At 47.9% G+C, this 23,587-nt stretch overlaps 1 protein-coding gene across 1 annotated transcript in view; it reads left to right on the top strand.

Annotated features, from left to right (window-relative positions):
* Positions 1–4,583, top strand: part of PARP1 (poly(ADP-ribose) polymerase 1) — a 41,110-nt gene extending 36,527 nt beyond the window's left edge. The window contains exons 18-23 of the mRNA XM_012187147.4: positions 491–589; positions 1,086–1,238; positions 2,154–2,281; positions 3,030–3,091; positions 3,645–3,759; positions 4,038–4,583. Coding sequence (XP_012042537.2) covers positions 491–589; positions 1,086–1,238; positions 2,154–2,281; positions 3,030–3,091; positions 3,645–3,759; positions 4,038–4,119 — 639 coding nt within the window. The 3' untranslated portion in view covers positions 4,120–4,583. The remainder of the gene's footprint in view (positions 1–490; positions 590–1,085; positions 1,239–2,153; positions 2,282–3,029; positions 3,092–3,644; positions 3,760–4,037) is intronic.
* The last annotated feature ends 19,004 nt before the right edge of the window (positions 4,584–23,587 follow it).

Below are 23,587 nucleotides of genomic sequence, written 5' to 3'. Positions count from 1 at the left end.
TGGTTCAGTTCAGTACACACAAGCAAAAGTCGTTTCCGACTCTTGGTGACTCCGTGAACTATAGCCCACCAGGCTCCTCTGTCCATGGAATTCTTCAGACAAGAATACTGGAGTATCATTTCCTTCTCCAGGGGATCTTCCCGATCCAAGGACTGAACCCAGGATCTCCTGGTTAAGCTATGGTTAGGGGGACTGTTACCTGAGAGCCAGCTAGCTCCTCAGTGTAGAGGTTCCCCGCTCCCAGACGGTGAGCCCCACGTTCCAAGCTTTTGTGATGGCCCAAAGCATAGGGTTCTAAGGCAGGAGGGAGGCTGGGATCATGCAAACAGGAGATGCCCGAGGAGGTGGGGCCCCTGGAACACAGGCTGGCTCTCTTCCACCCGGGCTCCACGTGAGCCACGAATTACTTGTGTGTCAGCCGAGCCTATTGTTGTTCTCCCTGCCTCTGTGTGGCTCTCCTTGCTCTGATTCAAAGACGCTTTATTTCTAGGTTGTGGACAAAGATTCCGAGGAAGCCGAGATCATTAGGAAGTACGTGAAGAACACTCACGCGACCACACACAACGCATACGACTTAGAAGTCGTCGACGTAAGGCGCTCTCCTCCCCCTGCCCCCTTTGTGTCCGGCCAGCTCTTCCCTGCCCATTCCTCTGACCTGGGCCTGGGTAGAAAAGAGTGGTTGGCTTTCTTTAAATAACCAGAGGAAGTGACGCAGTTGTTTGTGGGACACAAAAGTCCATAGTCTTGTGGTTTGGGGTTGGCTTTTTATTCTGTTTTAAAGGACATTTCCTACCTACCATTCCAAAAACCTAGTTCTAACCTAGTTTTGGAATCAGAACTATTAGGAGACATCCAAATAAAGTGCCTCAGGTGGGCCTCTGCTGCACGCAGTATGAATTTAGCTGCTGGTCCCTGCTGGACAAGACCTTGAGTGGCCTGTTGCCGCATCCCAGCCTGACACCTTCATACTGCAGAAGGCCTCACGTGTCCCAGCTCTGTCTGTGTGTCTTGTCAGATCTTCCAGTTCCCCCATAGTAACTGGTGGCTCCTTACACTTCTCTCTTTTATGTAATAATTCCGACCAGATCTTCAAGATAGAGCGCGAAGGGGAGGGCCAGCGTTACAAGCCGTTTAAGCAGCTGCATAACCGGAGGCTGCTGTGGCATGGGTCCAGGACCACCAACTTCGCGGGCATCCTGTCCCAGGGTCTCCGGATAGCCCCACCTGAAGCGCCTGTGGTACGTGTCTGGCCTGGGAGCCATAGCAGGAGAGGGGTGGGCTCTGCCCATCTCTGCAGCCATCTCCACTTGAGCCCTGTGGGTACCTGTGTGGGAAGCCTCTGGGTGCCTCTGTGACCATGCGGCCTTGTTTAAAGATGAAGGCGCAGCTGTGGTGGGTAAGGTGAGCGTTGCCGCATGGCCCTTTCCTGACCTCACTACCGAGCTGCGCACAGTTTCTGGAAGAGAGGAAGTGAAGTGTTTTCCAGACCTTGCTGTGAATGATAATTGGGTGTTGACTGGCAGAGAGCACAGACTTTGGCCACAGGCCAGGCTGAGTCCCAACCTACCTCTTGCACCTCCCAGCTGGGTACCTCCAGTCTGCCTCGGTAGAGCCCAACCCAGACCCAAGTCAGACCGCTGTGTCAGCTGCTCAATTAAAGACATGACCCACAGGCAGAAACTTAAGAACGGTCTGCCAGGCCCCTTGTTCTATAGTTGTAAAAAGCGAGGAGCTTAATGACTGGACTCATTAGTGTGGCAGAGTCCACTGTGCTGTGCAGCGGCAAACACACTAATGTCTCTTGACCCCATTTTCCCTTAAAGGAATAAAAAGTATAGCTGTGTTTACTGGGCGTTCACATGCGCCACACCTTGGTCTAAGAAGCGGCTAGTAGCTCATTTAATTTTCACAGCAGCCCCATAGGGTTCTTCTCCCCAGTTCAGTGAAGAAAGTGGGGTCCAGAGAGATCCAGTGACTTCTCACAGCCCCTGGGCAGCAAGTGGAGCTGGGATCTGAGCAACCTGCTCCCGAGCACGGGCCTCTGCCTGCTGTGGGGGCCATTAGGAACCTGTCACGGCTGTTCTCTTGGCACCTGGCTCACAGTCAGCACTCCCGTGAGAAGGTTTTCAGCTGTCCCTTTTCCATCCCTCCAGACGGGCTACATGTTTGGTAAGGGGATCTATTTCGCTGACATGGTCTCCAAGAGTGCCAACTACTGCCACACGTCCCAGGGAGACCCAATAGGCTTGATCCTGTTGGGAGAAGTTGCCCTTGGAAACATGTGAGTAACCCCAGCTCTGGGGCTGGTGGCACTTGATGGGGGTGGATGGGGTGAGCTGCAGGAAGGCACTTCTCCTGGCTAGGGGTGATCCTGGAAATTCCCCACCATAGTTAAGAGGATCCACCAGTTTGGCGGTGGGTGTCAGATAGCAAGGCAAGTTAAGTGAATGAGGGAGGCACAGAAATGTTTCACGAAACCAAGACAGGAAGATAGCTAGGCCTCAGGAACTGGCAGTTCTGCTCTTGCTGTGGACTAGGAAGCACAGAGCGTGGTTACTTCGTAGCCCCTGTTCCCCTACTGATATTTAGATTTCCTGTCTGAGACCAACTCAGGTTGAATTGGAATCTTAATGCCAGTTGCAGATTCCTTGCAGAGAAAATCTGATTGACTTAGCTTGGATTGGTTGTCCACCTTAGACCATAACCCAAAGAGAGCAGGGTTATGTAATAGACCAGGAGGGGTCTCAGGGTCCTAGACTGGACAAAGTTCCAGAATGGCAGCTACACCGTAGCTCTAATCAGGCCCTGGAAGTGGCCTTCTGGCAGTGATCGTTGGCACCAGCTGTTCAAAAGGAACTATACCTTCCATGTCCAGGACCAGAGCAGAGGGGAGCTCCTAGCAGGGAACGTGGACTGGGCTCTCTGAGTGTTAGTCTCAGCAGCTTCCGTGGCCTTGCTCTGTTGTTCGTACTGTTGGTCTGAGAGCCCAGTGACCTTAGAGGCTCTTCTGAAACTACCTTCTCTTATAGGTATGAACTGAAACACGCTTCGCATATCAGCAAGTTACCCAAGGGCAAGCACAGTGTCAAAGGTAATGTGTTTCGGAAGCTGCTGCTGCAGATACCCTGGACTGCACAGGGAGGGGGCTTTCTTTCCCCCATAGTCATGGTTTCTGTGGCTAGCTGTTACAAGTTCTTTTTTTTTTTAATGTTTGACTCTGGCCACAAATGACCCTGGTTTTACAAATGCCATAGAAAAGTTCTGGTTCCAGCTTCTAATAACCAAGTGCACTGGCTCTGGGTTCTAACCTGACTCTTAGCTTCAGTATTGAGGGCCTTCTGGTGGCATAGTGGTACCTGGAGCTTCTTGAATTGCTATAGCTCATAGCCCATAATGACTTAGGACTTCCTTCTGCCTGGGTGAAGTGAGGGTGGGGATTCTACTTACCAGAAAGCAGGGTGGGGGCACTACTATGCTGATGAAAATCAGGCTGAAACTTGGTGTATACCTACAGCTTTATGTCTGGAAGGAGGGCACAGTATTGGGTTTTGTATGTCTTTTAAATGTATACACAGATCTCATCTGTCTGGAGCGTTTTTGGCATGTTTCCACAAATCATATCCCGTCTGCCTTCTGTCCTGCAGGTTTAGGCAAAACTACCCCTGACCCATCGGCTAGTATTACTATGGATGGTGTGGAGGTGCCTCTCGGGACAGGGATTTCATCTGGTGTTAATGACACCTGTCTGCTGTATAACGAGTATCCTTTTACAAGTGTGCTGTGCACGCCTCAAGCAATGGTCTGGGGCTGTGAAGTCACTTATATGCAGCCAGTTCACCCAGGGGCGGGCTGGCTCAAGACTGTCCTGTGGTGTGTCTCACGGGGAACAGTTCCCCTTAGTGGTCTCCCCGGTCAGGATGAGAGACCCAGCCCCCGACCTGGGAGGGTTTGTGGGGTGTGGCCGTAGGCCGGCTTATGGGCAGCAAGCTCGCCCTCCTTTGTGGAAGCGTTTGTACCTTGACACACTTCCCCTCCAGGTACATCGTCTACGACATTGCTCAGGTGCACCTGAAGTACCTGCTGAAGCTGAAGTTCAACTTTAAGACATCCCTGTGGTGAGCTGTGAGGTGTGCAGGCTGGTGACTGACGTGCTTTGCACTGACTGACCAGGCAGAAACCTCAGCTGAGTTGTTGAGGCGTAGTAGCTTCACTCAATCTCCTTAGAAAGGATTTTATATGAACACTTGGTCACACGTTTCAACGATTTTCCCAACTTTTCAAATCCCTTGATTGTTGTATTGGGCGGGGGAGTGGGCGGGGGGTTGTTTTGGGGTTTTTCTCCTGCCAGCCATAACCCTGGTAGGTATAACTGACATTAGAGAAAAGTTGGGGAGGGTCTTAACTGTGTCTAGATTAGTCCAATGAAAGAGCCTTGCAAGCCACATTAGAACCTCTGCCTTACTGGTTTCCCCAGGGAAGGAAAAAAAATAATCTTCTACCCTTGTTTCTAAGTATTCATCTTTAGTTTTGGAAAAATGTTAAGTGTTTATTTTGAGGTCAAAATAAAAACTAATTTCATACTATTTAAATTTCCTTTTTTTTAAAAAAAAAAAATTTGTATTTGTTGTCACCCTTTCCAGCCTCTTGTTTTTCTGTGAGACGTGTTGGGAGACCACAGGGAGGAACTTTAACAATTTCTCATACTGAGAAACAAAAGGCACTTTCCTTTTCTAGAAACTCTCGAACGTGGAAGCTCTTGGAATACGTAGTAGTTTTAGATTGCATTTGAAATTCCGTTTTCCTCTGAGCAATTTTGTCTTCTAAATTAAGACTAGCATCACCAAAATACCAAAGGGCTAATAGTAATTCTGGATTAAAATGGAAATGGCTCCTGTCCTTATGTGTGTTTGGTCTCATTCTAACTGCAGATCTATTAATCTTCACAGTGCAAGGTCCACAGAGACTGTAGGGGGATTGTTTGCACCCATATCCATGAAACCCCAGAACGTGCCAGGCAACATACAGCAGTGGCCAGTAGGAAAGCCCCTTCTGAGTAACAGCCAAGCATAGGAGACCATGCTTCTTTCTCTTCAGTTTATCAGATAGTTAGCAGTGATAAAACCCGTGTCAGCGTGCTCTTCCTTTCTGTGGAGTGTTTTATCTTACATATACTGTATTGCCTCCTACCACTACTGTGTATTTGAGCATGGTGCTTATTAAATATTTACATTTAAGTTCCCTGAAAGCCAGGATGGTATCTTATGACACTTTAAACCTTCTACAGAAGGAGAATGGGAAGTGAGGGCTAGAAGGTAGAGTCACAGGTAAGAGAACGCCTCAGAATGAGCTGTTGTCGCAGCCCCAGACTTACACGGGTGTTCTGGGTCAGAGAAACAAAGAACAGACGTCATTCCAGACAGGAAAGAAGAAAAACACATTTTCTCTGAGTTGAATTTCATCGAAGTGATGATAGCAGCAAATGCAGTTTATGAACTGTGACTTTGTTCATTGTAGCCATGTTTGTGGCTTTCTGCAGTTAATAAAATTTGAGGGCCATACAAACCCAAGTTAGGGTGTCAGATTTCAGAAATGGGCAAACCAGCTTCTTTATCTTTTGTTTGGTGTCCCTAACTTTTTGATGAAAATCCTTAGCAAAATCAACCTTAGGCCCCTCTCCTGGTTAGCTAGCCACTCAGTAATGCTCTCAGACTCCCTGGATCCTGAATATTCTGTACTCTTCACCATTTTTTATTAGCACAGAGAAGGGCAATTACCAGCCCCCACCCCTCCCCGCACCACAGTACCTGATTAAACAGAGTATTTTTAGGTTGGAGTGATTGCTTAATGGGTTTTCTATAATCAGAACTGATTTCTTTCTTAAAGAGAGATTCTGATTCCATACTTTTCTGCTAAAAGAGGGAACCTGCCATGTTATGTTTCAGTATTCTTTTTTTTTTTCTTTCTTCACTTTACAAAAATTCAGGTTAGCAGCTAAAATGTGTGTAGTTTGTTTAAAATTGTAAATCATACAGAAGCACAGGGTGCCTGGTGAGCCAAGGTGCAACCCTGGGCCTCTGCTGGGAGCTGCCCACTCTCCTGCCTTTGCCTGGAAATGCCCTTGGACAGCAGCAGCTGCCAGAGACAGCATTTGGCTCACGTTTCAGTCCACACTGTTCCACACAGCATGGCACACACCCGTGGTTTAAATGTTCTAAGCAGAAGCACCACCCATCACTCCAATGTGTTAACCAACAGGTTTTGCATTGGCAGTTCTCTCTTGCTGCCCTCTTTTGGAGGCTGAGAACAGCGCCTCGAACAACCGTGTGAGAGCAGGCCTCTGAAGCTGCTATAGTGATGTGATGACTGGAGCTTCACACTGGGGTGAACCCCAAAACACTGTGCTTTTAGGGTCCCCATAGTTAAGCCCAGTGGCAGCTTGGCCCCTGGCACATGGCAGAGTGTGTGTTCTGTGTTCAGTGTTCACGCTGAAAGCCCTTTGACCTGCTCCAGACACCTTGTGTCTTCTCTCCATGAGGATCTGAATATGAGGGATAGATTTATCTCTGACCTGTTGGGCTGGTTTTAATTACTCTCTTTATCACCCAGCTACTTTAAGGATTTCATATTTCCAAAGTAGCATCGCTTCCTCTTCAATTCCCCAAATACTGGGAGTTGTTTTTTCACAGGAACGGTGTTCTAAGTAAGGCTTTTCATATTATGGCTTCCTGGGGGCTTATAGCTGGTTTTGTGGGGTCCAGAGCAGTGATGACCGACATCCCACCACCCGCCTCACTTCTGCCCAGTATCCTTTGCCTGAAAGATCACCAGGCAGCTCCTATTTGCATTTCTCTGGCTTAGGAGAGCAAAGCCAGGCCAGGATCTAGGTTATAAGTAGGTACATTTTTGGAGACTCATTTTGGAGAATGAAAAGATAATGGCCTGCAAACATTTTCCTCAGGTAAGAGGTTGCCGACTGGTGGACAGTGCTGGTAATGGGGGCACTTGGGCATAGCCCTATTCTGCCACTGTGCCTTTCTGGGCAGGGGGTCTCACCTTGTAGCAATGGGCTCGTGCCCATAAGTCAACTGGTTTTGCCACATGTCCCTTCACCCAGAAGTGGCCTCATTGAAGGTGGAATGGGTCCTAAAGCTGAGCCAGTGTGCCAAACGGGGTGAGGCTACCCCACAGGGCCTGTGAGATGTTAGTTCCCCGGTCGGGTCAAACCCTTGTCCCCTGCATTAGAAGCATAGTCTTAACCACTGGACTGCCAAGGAAGTTCCCCAGAATATGTTTTAGATCAGATACCAGCCTGTGGTCCTAGAAGCAAGGGCTGGAGTGGGCATAGCTCCTGACTCTTGCCACGTGTGACTTCCCCTGGAGCTCTGCTGGTTTGGAAGTCCAAGGCCTGAGAGAGACATGCTTCCCTAGGGGCCACAACAGTGGTTCCACCGAGTTGGAAGATAAGGCTGCCGCTTTAGGGCTCTAAAAACCACAATCCTCACAAGCAGAGAAAGGGGTTACTCTATTGGCTAATGTGACTGATTACCCAGTGGGAGATTTGGGCGCTGGACCTTGGAGATGAAAGGACAGTCTGCAGCCCAAGGGCTTCTCAGCATCACCCTTGTCCATGGCATAGTTGGATGGGGGCGGGGGAGGGGGCGGAGCTGCAGCCAGTGGAAGTCAGCAGCCCGTGACAGTGGTGGGGCTGTTGAGGACCTGACCCTCAGGAATGATGGTTTGGGCACTTCACCAGGTCAAAAACATCAGCTAAGGTTCAGACTGAGGGCGGCAGAAATAGAAGGAGGCAGCTATAGGTCACAACTGTGGTTTTATGACCCGAGCATAAACAACTGAAACAACCAGGTAGGGGGCTGTAGACAACTGGCCTGAGTGGCCTGAGCCTAGGATTTGAGATGATGGGTTAGAAGGGCTATAAATGTAAAATTGTTTATAAAGTGTCTGTAAATGTCAATATAGGGCTTCCCTGGTAGCTCAGCTGGTGAAGAATCCCCTTGCAATTCAGGAGACCCCAGTTCAATTCCTCTGTCAGGAAGGTCCCCTGGAAAAGGGATCGGCTACCCACTCCAGTATTCTTGAGCTTCCCTGATGGCTCAGATGGTAAAAAATCCACCTGCAATGTGGGAGACCTGGGTTTGATCCCTGGGTTGGGAAGATCCCCTGGAGGAGTGCATGGCAACCCACTCTAGTATTCTTGCCTGGAGAATCCCCATGGACAGAGGAGCCTGGTGGGCTACAGTCCATGGGGTCACAAAGAGTCAGACTACTGAGCGACTAAGCACAACACAGCCAGATGTCAATAAGGTTACATTTGTACCCCCAAGCTCCCATACATAATTCAGTAGATCCTGAACTCAGGGATGCTGTTGCATGAGAACTGGTGGTGGGTTCAGCTTGGGGGAAGCAAGGTTCAGGGCCCAAAGGAGAGAACCCCTGTCTTCCCAGGGTCATCTGAGTCCTTTCAATCAGGGCTTTTTCTCTTGACTGCAGAAAGATGAATCAGGGCTTTGCTGGTGGCTCAGTGGTAAAGAATCCACCCACCAATGCAGGAGACAGTGTCTGCATGCCACAGGACAACAAAAGGCGTGAGCCACAATTACTGAAGCTTGCACACCAAGAGCCCGTGCTCCGCAACAAGAGAAGCCACCACCGTGAAAAGCCGGGGCACTACAACTAGAGAGTAGCCCCTGTTCTCCACGCCTAGAGAAGGAAGGCCGTGCACAGCAGCCAAGACCCAATGCAGCAATGAATCAATACATTTTAAAAGGAGAATGTCAAAAAAAGGGAAAATCTAGCCATTCTGAATGCCTGAAATCTCTTGGTACCAACCTCTGAGTTGCTCTGAGAATGTGTGCTAATTCCTATAAAGCACTTGGCATGGCTCCTGACCTTGATACGCCCTCAGTAAACCTCGGCCATTATTGTTGAAATCCTAACGGATACCTTTGCCTGGAGTGTGAGTTGAAACAGGAAGCTCCAGTTTTTTTAAAAAAAAGAAATGGTCTTCCGTAGTGGTCCAGTGGTTACGACTCCACCCTTCCACTATAGGGAGGCACGGGTTTGATTCCAGGTGGGAAAGTTTTTCATGCCATGAAGTGCGACCAAAGGAACAAGACTAAGGAGTAAATCCTATGCTCATTGGGAGCCATTGGACAGTCAGGAGGAAGTGAAAGAAATGTGAAACTGTGAGTCGCAAAGTCGTGTCTAACTGTGTGATCCCATGGACTATAACTCTCCAGGCTCTTCTGTCCATGGGATTCTCCAGGCAGGAAAGTGGAGTGGGTTGCTATTCCCTTCTCCAGAGGATCTTCCCCACACAGGCATCAGGAAGAAAAGCCCAGGGTTATAAAGATGACCTTATGCCCACATTTTCAATCTCTTGTGAAACCTCAGTGACACTGGCATCCCCTCAGTGTGCCTTCATTCTCCGCCCCTCCATATCACCCCCTTAACTGTAAAGGGACAGATGCGCCAACAGCGCTCCCCCAGGCCCAGCCCTGCTTCCAGCCAGGCCTCCCAGGGCTCAGAATAGCCCAGCTGCTGTCTCAGCAGATGGCCAGTCTAATTTTAGCCATGTGGTGCTCACCCAGAGACCAGGCTGGGCTGTTTAGATTTGAATAAGCCAGTGTGTGACTTTGGTTTGGAGCCAATAACAAAGCTTTTGAGCTGTTATGATCTGTGTCTGCCCGTGCTTTACAGGCATTCCAGAAATATAATTTTTGAAGTATTTTGTTTCTCTAAACCAACAAGAGCCCAAAGTGTAAAAAACCAGCAGGCAGTCAAGCCTGCAGTGTGGTGGGAACCAGCCAGGAGACTGAAGATGGACGGGGGTGAGAAGCAGACGGCGTTGTGGACTCCTGCCCTGCTCCCCCAGCAACGGGCAGGTGGCTGGGCCTCGGTATCCAGGGCACACCTACCCCTCGATACTGTCTTTGTCAAAACACAAGAAGAGAGCCTTAGCTTCCCAGTGCATTTCCTGAACCATTTCTTGTTGATGGGCTGTATTTTTGATGCTGTGGAAGGACTGTGATCAGGAAGAAATTAACCACAGATGTAAACAAGAATGGGCTTCCCAGGTGGCGCTAGTAAAGAACCCGCTTGCCAATGCAGGAGACGTAAGAGACTTGGATTCGATCCCTGGGTAAGGAAGGTCCTCTGGAGGAGGGCATGGCAACCCACTCCAGTATTCTTGCCAGGAAAATCTAATGGACAGAGAAGTCCATGGCATCACACAAAGAGTCAGATGTGACAAGCAACTTAGCATGCACACACATATAGTCCCTTAAGGTAGCATGAAGTGGCAGATGTGGAAACTGAGTCTGGGAGAGGTGAGACTGTCCAAGTTCCCACCACAGATTGGAATTGAGCAGGTTGAGAACCTGTGTTTTCCAGCATGATGTTTCTTACACGTCATCCCCTATATATGAAGACTGCTTTGCATACAAGTTCTCTCAGAGAGTTAAGACAGCCCAGTGTGGAGACCCGTGATATAGCCTGCCTTTGCCTTTCTGTGAGCTGATAGTTGAGGAAGTTGAGGACCCCAGAAGACAACTGCTAGAATGAGAAGACCAGGCTCTAGTTCACAGCTTCCAACGCTGGGTCTGTGAATGCTTAGAAGGTGCTGGATGGTCATCAGGGAATGCATTGAGTCAGCAGCTGCTTTCAGCGGTAAGAAAAAGAAAGCAGGAACTTCCTGGTGGTCTAGTGGTTAAGACTTTGCCTTCCAGTGCAGGGGGCATGGGTTCAATCCCTGGTCAGGTAGCTAAGATGCCACATGCCTTTTAAACAAAAAAAACCTAAAACAACAGAAGCAATATTGTAACAAATTCAATAAAGACTTTTAAAATGATTCACATTTTTTTAAAAATCTTAAAAAAAAAAAAAGAACAGGAAAGCAGTTCCAACAATAATAATACATGTCTTCTCTTTTGGGGGCTCCAAATCACTGCAGATGGTGATTGCAGCCATGAAATTAAAAGATGCTTACTCCTTGGAAGGAAAGTTATGACCAACCTAGACAGCATATTCAAAAGCAGAGACATTACTTTGCCAACAAAGGTCTGTCTAGTCAAGGCTATGGTTTTACCAGTAGTCATGTATGGATGTGAGAGTTGAACTATAAAGAAAGCTGAGAACAGAAGAATTGATGCTTTTGGACTGTGGTGTTGAAGACTCTTGAGAGTCTCTTGGACTGCAAGGAGATCCAACCAGTCCATCCTAGAGGAGGAGATAAGTCCTGGGTGTTCATTGGAAGGACTGATGTTGAAGCTGAAACTCTAATACTTTGGCCACCCGATGCAAAGAGCTGACTCATTTGAAGAGACCCTGATGCTGGGAAAGATTGAAGGTGGGAGGAGAAGGGGATGACAGAGGATGAGATGGTTGGATGGCATCACCGACTCAATGGACATGAGTTTGAGTGAACTCCAGGAGTTGGTGATGGACAGGGAGGCCTGGCGTGCTGTGGTCCATGGGGTCTCAAAGAGTCGGACACAACTGAGCGACTGAACTGAACTAAACTGAACTGTCCAGAAGTGGACAATGGCAGGATTGCTTAATTCAGCTCTGTTTCTCTAGATGGTGACAGAGTGGCAGCTGGACTTCTAGCGTCAACATCCAAAGGAGGAGAGAGTCGGCCCCTCATCCTTCCCTTCTTACTAAAAAGATTTTTGACTTTTTTATACATTGATTTACTTCTATGCTGGGTCTTTGTTGCTGCTCCCGGGCTTTCTCTCGTTTCAGTGAGTGGGGGCTACTCTCTTAGTTTAGGTGTGTGCTGGATTCTCCCTGCGGTAGCTTCTCTTGTTACAGAGCACCGGCTCTAGGCGTGCAAGCTCAGTGGTTGCGGCGCATGGGCTTAGTCGCCCCGTAGCAGATGGGATCTTCTGGGACAAAGGATCAAACCCGTATCCCCTGCATTAGCAGGCAAATTCTTATCCGCTGTACCACCAGAGAAGTCCCAAGACAGACTTTTCTCCATTACTCCTAGTAGACCTGGTCTCACTGGCCAGGGCTGGGACACAGCTGTGAGGGAAGTTAGACCCAGAATGTCTGGTGTTTTCAGCCTGTTTAGAGGGAATTGGGCTCTACCAGCAAGGGCCAAGGGGGTCAAGAATGGTGGTCGAGTGCATGTCAGTCCCTGGGAAGTGGATGGGAAGGAAGGTGAGGCCCAGGCACACTTTTTTCCGGGCAGTCGGTCCATAGAACCCATCAGATTCTCAGCAGTCCATGAATGCAAGGCCTTCCCAGAACCATAGCTGTGGAGAAACTACACCTCACCAGCTGCTCTGACATTCTGTGGTGTTCCTGAAGATAGATACAGACCATCAGAGAAATAAAAACAGTTGTCCGGGATAGTTTAAATGGCAGTACTTCGTGCTCATCTTGGACTTCCCTGGTAGCTCAGATGGTAAAGACTCAGCCTGCAATGCAAGAGATCTGGGTTTAATCCCTGGGGTGGGAAGTTACCCTGGAGGAGGGCACGGCAACCCACTTCAGTATTCTTACCTAGAGAATGGACAGGGGAATCTGGCGGGCTACAGTCCATGGGGTTGCAGAGTCGGACACGACGGAGTAACTAAGCACAGCACGGTGCTCATCTCACAGGCAAAGTCAGGCTTCACTGACACTGTCGAGGTCACGGTCAGCAACCCATGGGAATGCCAAGCTCTTCTTTTCCTCTTTAGCTTTATTTTTTGCTGTGAGCCCCAGGGTCCTTGCCCAGAAGATGATCACGCTCTGCTTGTCTGGAGCTGAACTTCTTCATCTGAGTGGGCGCTGGATTCCAATTGGACTGGTGGTGATTCCATTCCTGCTTGGGTTGGGGCAGCCACTGTGGTTTCCAGGACACCAGGAAACGGCTCCAGCTGGCTGGGCCAGTCTGAGGAGAGCTTGCTGCACTGGGTTAGTGACTCCCTAGGGACAAGGGCCAGTGGGTCCAGGCACCGAGAGCTGCCTTGAACCTGGTGAGCTGCAGCCTGGCCGCCTCGGTTACCAGCCCCCACTAACCCTGGTGCAGGGGATCCCTTCTCCTGGAAAGCCCTGATTTATGGCAACAACTGTGGAAGCACACCTAACACCCCTGCCAAACAAAACACATCTCATCTATATTATGTTGAACAAGCACAACTTGTGGATCGAAACCATTTACAGTAAGTCTGTATACAAATGAGTTCTATTCCAAGAATGCGTTCATGAGTTTAATTTGTTCGTAAGTCAGAGGTAGCCTAGGTGCCCAACTAACACAATCAGTTATATAGTACTGTGGTATGTTTTAGTCGCTCAGTCGGGTCCAACTCTTTGTGACCCCATGAACTGTAACTCATCAGGCTCTTCTGTCCATGGGATTCTCCAGACAAGGATACTGGAATGTGTTGCCATTCCCTTCTCCAGGGGATTTTCCTGATCAAGGAATTAAACCTAGGTCTCTTGCATTACGGGCTTCCCTGGTGGCTCAGAGGTTAAAGCGTCTGCCTCCAGTGTGGGAGACCCAGGTTCGATCCCTGGGTCGGGAAGATCCCCTGGAGAAGGAAATGGCTACCCACTTAGGTATTCTTGCCTGGAGAATCCGATGGACAGAGGAGCCTGGCAGGCTACAGTCCACAGGGTCACAAAGAGTCGGACACGACTGAGCGACTTCACTTCACTTCACTTCTCCTGCATTGCAGGCAAATTGTTTACTGTCTGAGCCACTGGGTAGCCACTATAGTATGATAGGTTTATAATACTTTTCTGAAAAATAATACATAAAAAGCAAAAAATAAAAGTTTTAATCTTACAGTATAGTACTCTGAGATCAAGGAGATTAAACTAGTGAATCCGAAAGGAAATCAACCCTGAATATTCATCGGAAAGACAGATGCTGAAGCTGAAGCACCAATACGTTGGCCACCTGATGTGAAGAGCCGACTCATTAGAAAAGCCCCTGATGCTGGGAAAGATTGAAGGCAGGAGGAGAAGGGGACGAGAGAGGAGGAGATGGTTGGATGGCATCACCGACTCGATGGACAGGAGTTTTGAGCAAGCTCTGGGAAGTGGTGATGGACAGGGAAGCCTCGAGTGCTGCAGTCCATGGGGTCACAAAGGGTCGGACATGACTGAGCAACTGAACAGCAGCAATAGTACCCTGAAAGGTGCGGTAGTACAGTACAACAGTTGGCATACAGGGAACGGCATCCAGTGAACAGGCAAGAAGAGTTACTGGGGGAGGGAGAGGAGGTGGGAGCCAGAAGAGCAGAAGGATCATCGGCAATAGAAGATGGAGGGCAAGCTGCAGTTTCACCCATGCCTGATGTTGATGAAACACTGTTCACATCTGAAATTGCGAAACTTGAAGGTTTGTATGCAGGGGACTTACTGTATTTTTCTCCCACCACCCTTTTAAAATTGTTCGGTGAAGGAAACTTTCTGCTGCCACTGGGAAAAAAACTGCAGGCAGGCCCTTGACTTCCCTTCTATAAAAGCAGATGGTCTTTTACACCCTATGGTGACTCTAAGATTCAACCATTTCAATTCAGCCCAATCCAAGATGACAATCAAGTCTCCAGACTTGGTTTTAACGTTACCATTTCTCCCTCCTTTGGCTCTACTGGGCTTCAGGCTGGAGACTAAGATGGGAAAGGGACACAATGGTTCTCTGTCAGGCACTCCTCTTTCTGTCTGAGTTTCTGGCCAGTTTCAGGGTCCCAGAGAGGAGAAGGAAGGGAAGCAAAGGCTGGAGGCTGGGTCAGGTCCCCCCTACACAGGCACCTGGCTGATCTGTCTCTGGCAGCTACGTGACACTGACTTTCTTAGGGTGCTTTCATCAGCTCTCAGGGAGTGCCTCCTGGGCCCCTTGAGCCTGGCAGGTGTGTCTATTGTGGTTTCATGGGGCAGGTCTTTAAATCATACATTTGCCTCCAGGTTTTCCTGCTGCCAGGCTCCCCCCCAAACACAGGCAGCTCCACTGGACAGGCCACGAGGGGACCTCTCACTGTACTCCCCCTGGTCACCCCTGTGCCCCCCGACTCCCACCCTGACTCTCTAGAAGTTTGGCCAGTCCCAGCACAGTGACCCTTTCCAACCTCCACTCTCCACTCTGCAACCTCTCCTGCAGAGCACTCGATCTGTTCTGTATTCCCTGGTGGAAGACAGACTCTAGTCCAGCATGCCCCAGGCTGAGGGCTTCCAGACAAGCCTTCCAAGAAAGTCATCCACTTCCCCTTCCTGGAGGAGAAAGATGGGTTCTCAGCACAGCTTTTTATAAGATGCTCCCCTATTACATGCTGACTTCCTTTATATCCCCAACCTGACTGAGGGTTCTAAGATTCTTAAAACTCTTCTCGGACTGTTTCCTGCTCATATCAATTGTATTTCAGAGTCTCCATCAGAACTACAGTCCAAATACCCTCTTGCACACTATTTACAACCAGTGTTTTTGCCTGGAGAATCCCAGGGACGGGGGAGCCTGGTGGGCTGCCATCTATGGGGTTGCACAGAGTCGGACACGACTGAAGTGACTTAGCAGCAGCAGCAGAGATAGACATTATTATCCGTACTCTCCTGATGGGAAATAGGCACAGTGAGGCTAAGTGACTTGTCCAAGGTCCTACAGCTAGGACTATTCTCAACACGCCTTTTATTGCCTGCCATGCACTCCTGCATGCTTAGTCATGTCTGGCTCTTTCCGACCCTTTGGACTATAGTCTACCAGGCCTCTCTGTCCATAGGGTTTTCCAGGCAAGAATACTGGAGCTGGTTCCCATTTCCTTCTCCAGGGGATCTTCCCAACCCAGGAATTGAACCTGCCTCTCCTGTGTCTCCTGCATTGCAAGCAGACTCTTTACTCACTGAGCCATCTTGGAAGCCCTGGCCGCTACACAAATCCTGCTGAATGGGTAGACCACATGACAGTCCCCTTCGCCTAACCCAAGGCCAGCAACTGATGGTCAATATGTTCAGTGATCTGTACAAAGAAAAAAAAAAAGAAATGATTGCTCTCCCATGGAATGCTTTGAGGGTGACGGAAAGGTTATATATTTTGATTGTGAAGTCAAAGTCATTGAGTTACACACTTTAAACAGATGCATTATTAAGTTATACCTCACTGAAGTTGATTTTGAAATATCAATCAATTAAATAATAATAATAACCTCTGGCCCCTCAGTGATGAGGGACTAGAGCTGAGATGTCATTATGCAGACGTGGAGCTGGGGACTAACTTGGACTTTGCATGAAGAGCTAGTGGAAGTCATCAAAGGGAAGGGAGGTGCCCAGCAGATTTCCAGAGAAGTCACTCAGCTCCCACCTCAAGGGGAAGAGAAGACTTTAGCTCCTGACTTTCTACTTCCCTCTTTCTGTTTCCTTCCTTCGGACTCCCAAGGCCTCTGTAGCCTTATCGTAAGGCTTCTCCTTTTCTTGAGCCAGACCAAGTGGACAGCTGTTCTCCACCCCAGCAAAGGGACCCCAGTGCAGGCTCTTGGGCCCAAAGTCCCTGTCTGAGTTCCCAACTGTCACGTTTCTGCTGGGCTGGCCCTTTCCTTCTGGGGACCGCATATTCATCCAAGTACCCTGACATCTGATGAGCTCTCCCTCACATCCCCATATAGCACCTACAGGGCCTCTCTGGGAAAGGGGCTGATGAACAGGGAAATGTATGATGGCTGTCTGAGGCCAGACCCAGTCTGCTGCCTGCTGGTGTGGCTCCTGCTTGGAGGAATGAGGCAGGGAGAAGCCATAGAAACTAACCAAGCATGTGAGTCAAAGGGAGCACCTGAGCCCACTTTCTGCATAATAGAGACAAGAAGGACAGGGCCACTGATGCCTGAAATGAAGAAAGCACTGGTTTGCCCAAACGAAGGAGGTTGGTGTGACTGTTCTGAGCCCTTGTAGCTTGAAGGGGAGGGGGCCTGGCATGATGAACCCACAGCCAAAGCCCAGGGCAGGAGAACATGGTCTCCAGATACACTGCCTGGGCTTTAGTCCTGGCTTTACCCCAGTTGTGAGACCTTGGACAGGTTACTAAACCTCTCTTTGCCTCATATTCCTCATCTGTAGGTGAGGATCACAGCACCTACTCATGCAGTTGTTGTGAAGGTTTGGGACAATTTTTGTTTCTTTAGTTTCCATGAGTTAGAATGTGAAGTACTTAGATCAGTGCCTGATACAGTGTGCTTTTGTGGCCATATGGCTTCAGAAAGTACCTCAACAGTCAATACCAAGCTCTTCTCACCCGCCCCCAGCCCCAAACATGCCCCTCCTCTCAGCCAGCTCTGTCAATTTTAACCATTTCAACTTGCTTAAAGACTTGAAAGTCTTGCTGAAAGACCTTAAAACACACTTGTTTTTACATTTCACTTGCTTATCCCACTATCTACGTATATTCATCTCATGAAAGTTGAAATTAGATTTAAAATTTAGTTAACAAATTAAATTTTTAAGTTATATTTTAAATATTTAAAAGATATTCATGAAGCAATTCTATAAGAAAAATTGAAAATATACTGGCATAGGAAAAACAAAAACAAAAAAGATTGAGAAGAAACCTCCAAAATGTAAAAATAGCAGTCTCTATGTGGTAGCCTTATAGGTACTTTTTACGTTCCAGTTTTTCACATTTTCCTGCAGTAAGCCTTAACAATCAGAAAATAAAAATAATCAGCTTCCCCAGTGGCTCAGCAGTAAAGAATCTGCCTGCAATGCAAGAGATCCAAGAGACATGGATTCAATTCCTGGGTCAGGAAGATCCCCTGGAGAAGGGTATGGCAACCCACTCCAGTATTCTTGCTTGGAGAATCCCACGGGCAGAGAAGCCTGGCAGGCTACAGTCCATGGGGTTGCAGAGAGTTGGACACGACTGAAGCAACTAAGCATGCATGCATGCAATAAAAACAATAAATCTTTTTTAATGTAGTTGGAAAGTCAATTTTCCTGTTACACTCCCATTATTTCTGCTCTTTACTACAGATAAGCACTGGTCTTTTTGTTTTTAAATTAATTAGTTAATTTGGCTATACCGGGTCTTAGTTGGTGGCACTTTCATGGTGCCCTGCAGGATCTTTTAGCTGCGGTATGTGGGATCTAGTTCCCTGACCAGGGATCAGACCCGGGTACCCTGCATTGGCAGCATAGAGTCTTAACCACTGGACCACCAGGGAAGTCCCCTTGAAGTCTTTTCTGAGATTTCCCCTTGAGAGACCCTGGGTGCCCTCAGCTGGAAGCAGAAGGCACTGTGCAGAGGGGCACAGGCACTGCTGGGTGACTTTCTGGAGCCCCCCTCCAAAGCCACCTCCTCAGGCACCTTAGGTGGGGCTGTTTATCTCCAAGACGCTCGTGCCTTCAATTCCAGAACACAGACCTGCAGACTGCTGCTGGCCTTGGTTTCTGAGAAAACTTTTCCCAGGCTTTGCCTCTGGGTGGGTTATAATCACCCACTGGTAGAGTCAAAGGGGCACTCATTTCTCTGCACTTCCAGGGACTGACCATCTTTTCTGACTGGGAAGTTGGGTTTTACCAAGGAAAAGGTCCACTTGGTCAAGGTGGACCCCAAGGGGAGGGTGAGCTCTGCTGGCTGGTTAAAGATAAGGTAGTGAGGAGCTGTGGAGCGGAGGGAAGACAGTGATAAGCTTCTGGAACCTCAGGAACTTCTCCACATGGGTCCTGACTGTTAGCAGCCACCTGCTCCCTAGTGATTAGCAGGAAAACTCTTGAAATGGAAACGGGTCAATGTGCTTGCCTTTGATAGCAGCAAGAAAGAGGGAAGCAGGGAGTTCTGGGTGGCCCTCCTCAGCACTCCAAAGAGTAGAAGGGTGAAGGGTGGGTCAAGGCCTCCTGCAGAGGGGATCATATCTGGGAGGATGGTCCTGATACAGGGGACTCTGGGCTGAGCAGCGGGAAGTCCAGGGTGGAGCCCCCAGCAAAACTCACCTTCACATTATAAATCCCACATCCTAAGTCAAGCTCAGGAAGCCTGATTTAGAACCCACGTAGAGATTTCCCTGGTGGTCCAACAAGACTCTGCACTTCCGCTGCAGGTGGATGCTGGTTCCCTCTGTGGTTGGGGAGTTAAGATTCCATATGCAGCAAGGCCCAGCCGAAAGAATAAAATAAAATAAAACCCAGATAAATATTAATAGTAACTTGTTGAATTTTTAGAGGTCAAAGATACTTCTTCATAGTATCTTTTAAGTTTGTCTATGACATCTTCATTGTTTACTTATTCATTTAACCAACACTTAGCTATAGTATGTTTTATTTGCCTGGTTCTAAGTCCTTCAGAAAAAGATCAATACATTGAAACTACTGTATTTTATCTTAAAACTAGAAAATAATTAATTGAAAAATCTCACTCCATATTTTTTGTAATGTTTAAGAGGAAAAACATAAATATTTTTTTTACCTATCTTTTACACAAAATTCAAGGCCATAGGTGCTTTCAACTAGATTGATGGTGTCTCTTTGTAGTTGTCATTTCTCTATTTTAGGCATGAAACTCAGCCAGCTTATCTATCAGTCATCCTACAGATTTCAGGAAGTATATGAAACAGTGAGAACTTCCCCCTTTAGGATGCTATGTGTCCAGTTAATCTGCCAGGCCCTACTGTGCTTGGTAATGAATGGTGCCCCACCAGAGGTTGAGCCCCCATGACAGGGACACACAGAGGCTTAACTTCCTGTGGACAAGAGATTAACAGATGTTATCTGATGCCTGAGGAGTGGGCTCCTTGTCCATTTTCCACGGTGCCTTCAGGCCACAAACGATGTCCACTTCTATCCCAAGAAGCCTGTGAAGGGACACCCCCCTCCCACAGACGCAGTTTCCCAAGTACCTCCCATTAAAAATCAGATCTCTGAGGAAACCGCAGGGCCTGAGTCTGACTGTTCTTGTCACAGGCTCTCTCTGTTCCAAAGGTGATCAAAGAAGCAGCAAGAAGCAAAGCTGGCAGCATTTCCAGGCCAGGAAAAACACCTGCACCCTGTTTTTAAAACCCTTTGCTCCATTGATAATTTGCCCCAAGGTGCTCAGCTGAGATATTTCAAGGGCAGATAGCCAAGTGTATTAGAGCTTTTCCCCTTTCATCTATCAAAGCACTGGATTGAGAAAGTCATTTTATATCCAGAAAACTATATGCCTCTCTGTTCTGAAAGCAGAAAATTATTACCAAAAAATTATTTTGTAGAAAATCTTTTAAAAATCTAAGTAAAAAATATATCCTGTTCTATTCCAAGGAACACTCTTGGAACGACTGTCTTAGAAGTTGCTTTATTTAATGGAAAGCAAATAAATTTATGGGCTGAAATTAAACAAGTCATCAGGAAATCAGTGAATGGATCTGAATGCATCACTTAACCTTCATTCTCTCTGATAGACGATGAGAGCTACCTTTCAGTTCAGTTCAGTTCCGTCGCTCAGTCATGTCTGACTCTTTGCGACCCCATGAATTGCAGCATGCCAGGCCTCCCTGTCCATCACCAACTCCTGGAGTTCACTCAGACTCACGTCCATCGAGTCAGTGATGCCATCCAGCCATCTCATCCTCGGTCGTCCCCTTCTCCTCCTGCCCCCAATCCTTTCCAGCATCAGAGTCTTTTCCAATGAGTCAACTCTTCGCATGAGGGGGCCAAAGTACTGGAGTTTCAGATTTACCATCATTCCTTCCAAAGAAATCCCAGGACTGATCTCCTTCAGAATGGACTGGTTGGATCTTCTTGCAGTCCAAGGGACTCTCAAGAGTCTTCTCCAACACCACAGTTCAAAAGCATCAATTCTTCAGCACTCAGCTTTCTTCACAGTCCAACTCTCACATCCATACATGACCACTGGAAAAACCATAGCCTTGACTAGACAGACCTTTGTTGGCAAAGTAATGTCTCTGCTTTTCAACATGCTATCTAGGTTGGTTATAACTTTTCTTCCAAAGAGTAAGCGTCTTTTAATTTCATGGCTGCAGCCACCATCTGCAGTGATTTTGGAGCCCCCCCAAAATAAAATCTGACACTGTTTCCACTATTTCCCTATCTATTTCCCATGAAGTGATGGGACCGGATGCCATGATCTTCGTTTTCTGAATGTTGAGCTTTAAGCCAACTTTTTCACTCTTCTCTTTCACTTTCATCAAGAGTCTTTTTAGTTCTTCTTCACTTTTTGCCATAAGGGTGGTGTCATCTGCATATCTGAGGTTATTGATATTTCTCCCGGCAATGTTGATTCCAGCTTGTGCTTCTTCCAGCCTTTACTTTCAAAACTGATAGTCCTATTTGGTTTTGGGGGGCTTTGTTTGTTTTTTAGTTTTTGGCCCAGCCTAGCGGCATGTGGGATCTTAGTTCCCGGACCAGGGATTGAACTGGCACCCCCTGCAGGGGAGGCAGAGTCCTAACCGCTAGATCCTCAAGGAAGTTCTAGTCCTACTTGTTTTACCTCATGCTGAGGGAGGTCTTGAAATCCCAGCCAATCTTTCTCTTAAAATGTATTCTCAACTCTCCAGTCTGCAAATGACAGTGGCTCAGTACTTCTGTTCTGCTTTAGAATGAAATTGAGTGATATGGTGTGCTGCGACTCATGGGGTCGCAAAGAGTGGGACACGACTGAGCGACTAAACTGAACTGAACTGAACATTTAGAATGAAACAGAATGTAAGACAGTAAATTACAAGGACTTTGGATTAAAAACCCAGAAGGAGGTAAGAAAAGGCATAATGTAAAAACAGTGGCTTAAACTATAACAGGGGGTAGAATACTGAGGGTTTTTTTTCTTTTTTTCTTGTTTTGTTGTTTTGCCAGTTTTTACCTGTCCTTGCCAATTTCCTGATCATGGGTTGTTAGATTTTCATCTGTTGGAGCTCAAGGGAACCTGCGGGGAATCTGTGAACCCTCAAATTTGACAGGTTAAAATGTTGTTGTATGAGGGTGTGTTGATTCTAAGATATGCCCACAAATTCTTTGATAATTCTCCCCTCCAACAATGAAAGTTGATTCCTCTCCCCTCCTTGTGTGCTTGTTTGGTGACTTGCTCCCAGAAGCGAGACATAAAGGCACTGCCTACAGGCCCTCCTTGCTGTCTCTCTTAGTTCACTTGGGGAAAGCCAGCCACCACATTGTGAGGACGCCAGCAGCCCTCACCAGCCACATGAGTGAGCCACCTCAGAAGGGGGTCCGCCCAACTCAGTCCAGCCTGTGGACCAGGGTTTCTCAGCTTCAGCATTCTTGACATTTGGGGCTGGATCATTTTTGTGTGTTGAGCTCTCTAGTGCACTGAGGGAGATTTAACAACATCTCTGACCTCCACTCCCTAGATGCTGATAGCACACACACCACACTCTTGGTGATAATCAAATATGTCTTCAGACATTGTCAAACGTCCCCTGAGGGGCAAAGTCACCCTCAGCTGACAGCCACTGTGTTAGATGACTGCAGCCCTGGTTGACTTCTCAGCTTTAACCTCATGAACCAGAATCTCCCAGCTAAACTGCTTCTGAATCCCTGACCCACAAAAACTGTGAGATAATAAGCCACTATGTTCTCAGGGGTGATTTATTATGCAGCCATAAGTAATCAGTTCAGTGGGCATGTGAATTTTCAGAGGGAAACAAAGGTCCTTCTCTTCCTTCGGGTTCCTGGGGCACCTGACCCTAAAAGGTTTAAGAACCCTGGATCTAGTCCAGCCTCCTAACCTATGTAAAAATCCTTTCCACAACATCCTTGGGTGTAGGTCAAACATATACCACTTGGATACTTCCAGTATTCCTACTTCATAACATCACTCAGTTCATTTATTTTTTTTCCGACAGTGACTTGTACTGAGCCAAAATCTACTGCCTGAGCTCCTGCCTGTGTGGCTGGTGACCTGTGTATTTTCATTTGTCCTTCCCAGCTCCTCAGTCCCTATCAAACTTAGCTTTCCTCTGCCCTGTCTTCATTTTTTTTTAAAGACCCCTGTTAACTAGTAAAATGTTTCTTGCTACTCTGAACATATCAGCTCCAAAAGATAGTGCATATTCTGTGTAGTATTTGTGGAATAAGAATGCCAGGCAAGGGGCTTCCCTGGTGGCTCAGTGGTAAAGAATCCACCTACCAACGCAGGAGACACAGGCTTGATCCCTGGTTTGGGAGGATCCCACTGAGGAACAAATAGGCCCCTGCTCCACAACTGTTGAGCCTGTGGTCTAGAGCCCAGGAGCCACAACTACTGAAGCCCGCTCACCCTAGAGCCCGTGCTCCGCAACAAGAGAAGCCACTGCAAGGAGAAGCCATGCGCCACAACAAAGAGCAGCCCCGACTCATCGCAGCTGCAGAAATCCTGCTTCCAGCAGTGAAGACTCAGTGCAACCAAAAATAATAGATAAATGAAGAAAGAAAGAAGAGGGGGTGCCTTGCCCTGGGTACTCTGAGTCTGGATGCCTAGATGTGCCGTGACCATCAATCACCACAAGAGGAGCTCTCTCAGGGACAAGGTGATGTGCTGAGAAGAGCAGAGCAAGAAGAGAGAAGGGCCCAGGCCCTGCTAATCTCCCTAGATGGCACACCCACCAGCCCGAGGCTGCCCTCCTCCAGCAGTCTCGTTACCTGAGACAGTACTACTTTATTGTTTAAAGTC

This window comes from Ovis aries, chromosome 12 (assembly GCF_016772045.2).
Source record: "Ovis aries strain OAR_USU_Benz2616 breed Rambouillet chromosome 12, ARS-UI_Ramb_v3.0, whole genome shotgun sequence".
Classification (NCBI taxonomy): domain Eukaryota; kingdom Metazoa; phylum Chordata; class Mammalia; order Artiodactyla; family Bovidae; genus Ovis; species Ovis aries.
Note: the sequence above shows the minus strand (reverse complement) of the source record. Positions and strands in the feature narration are given on the sequence as shown.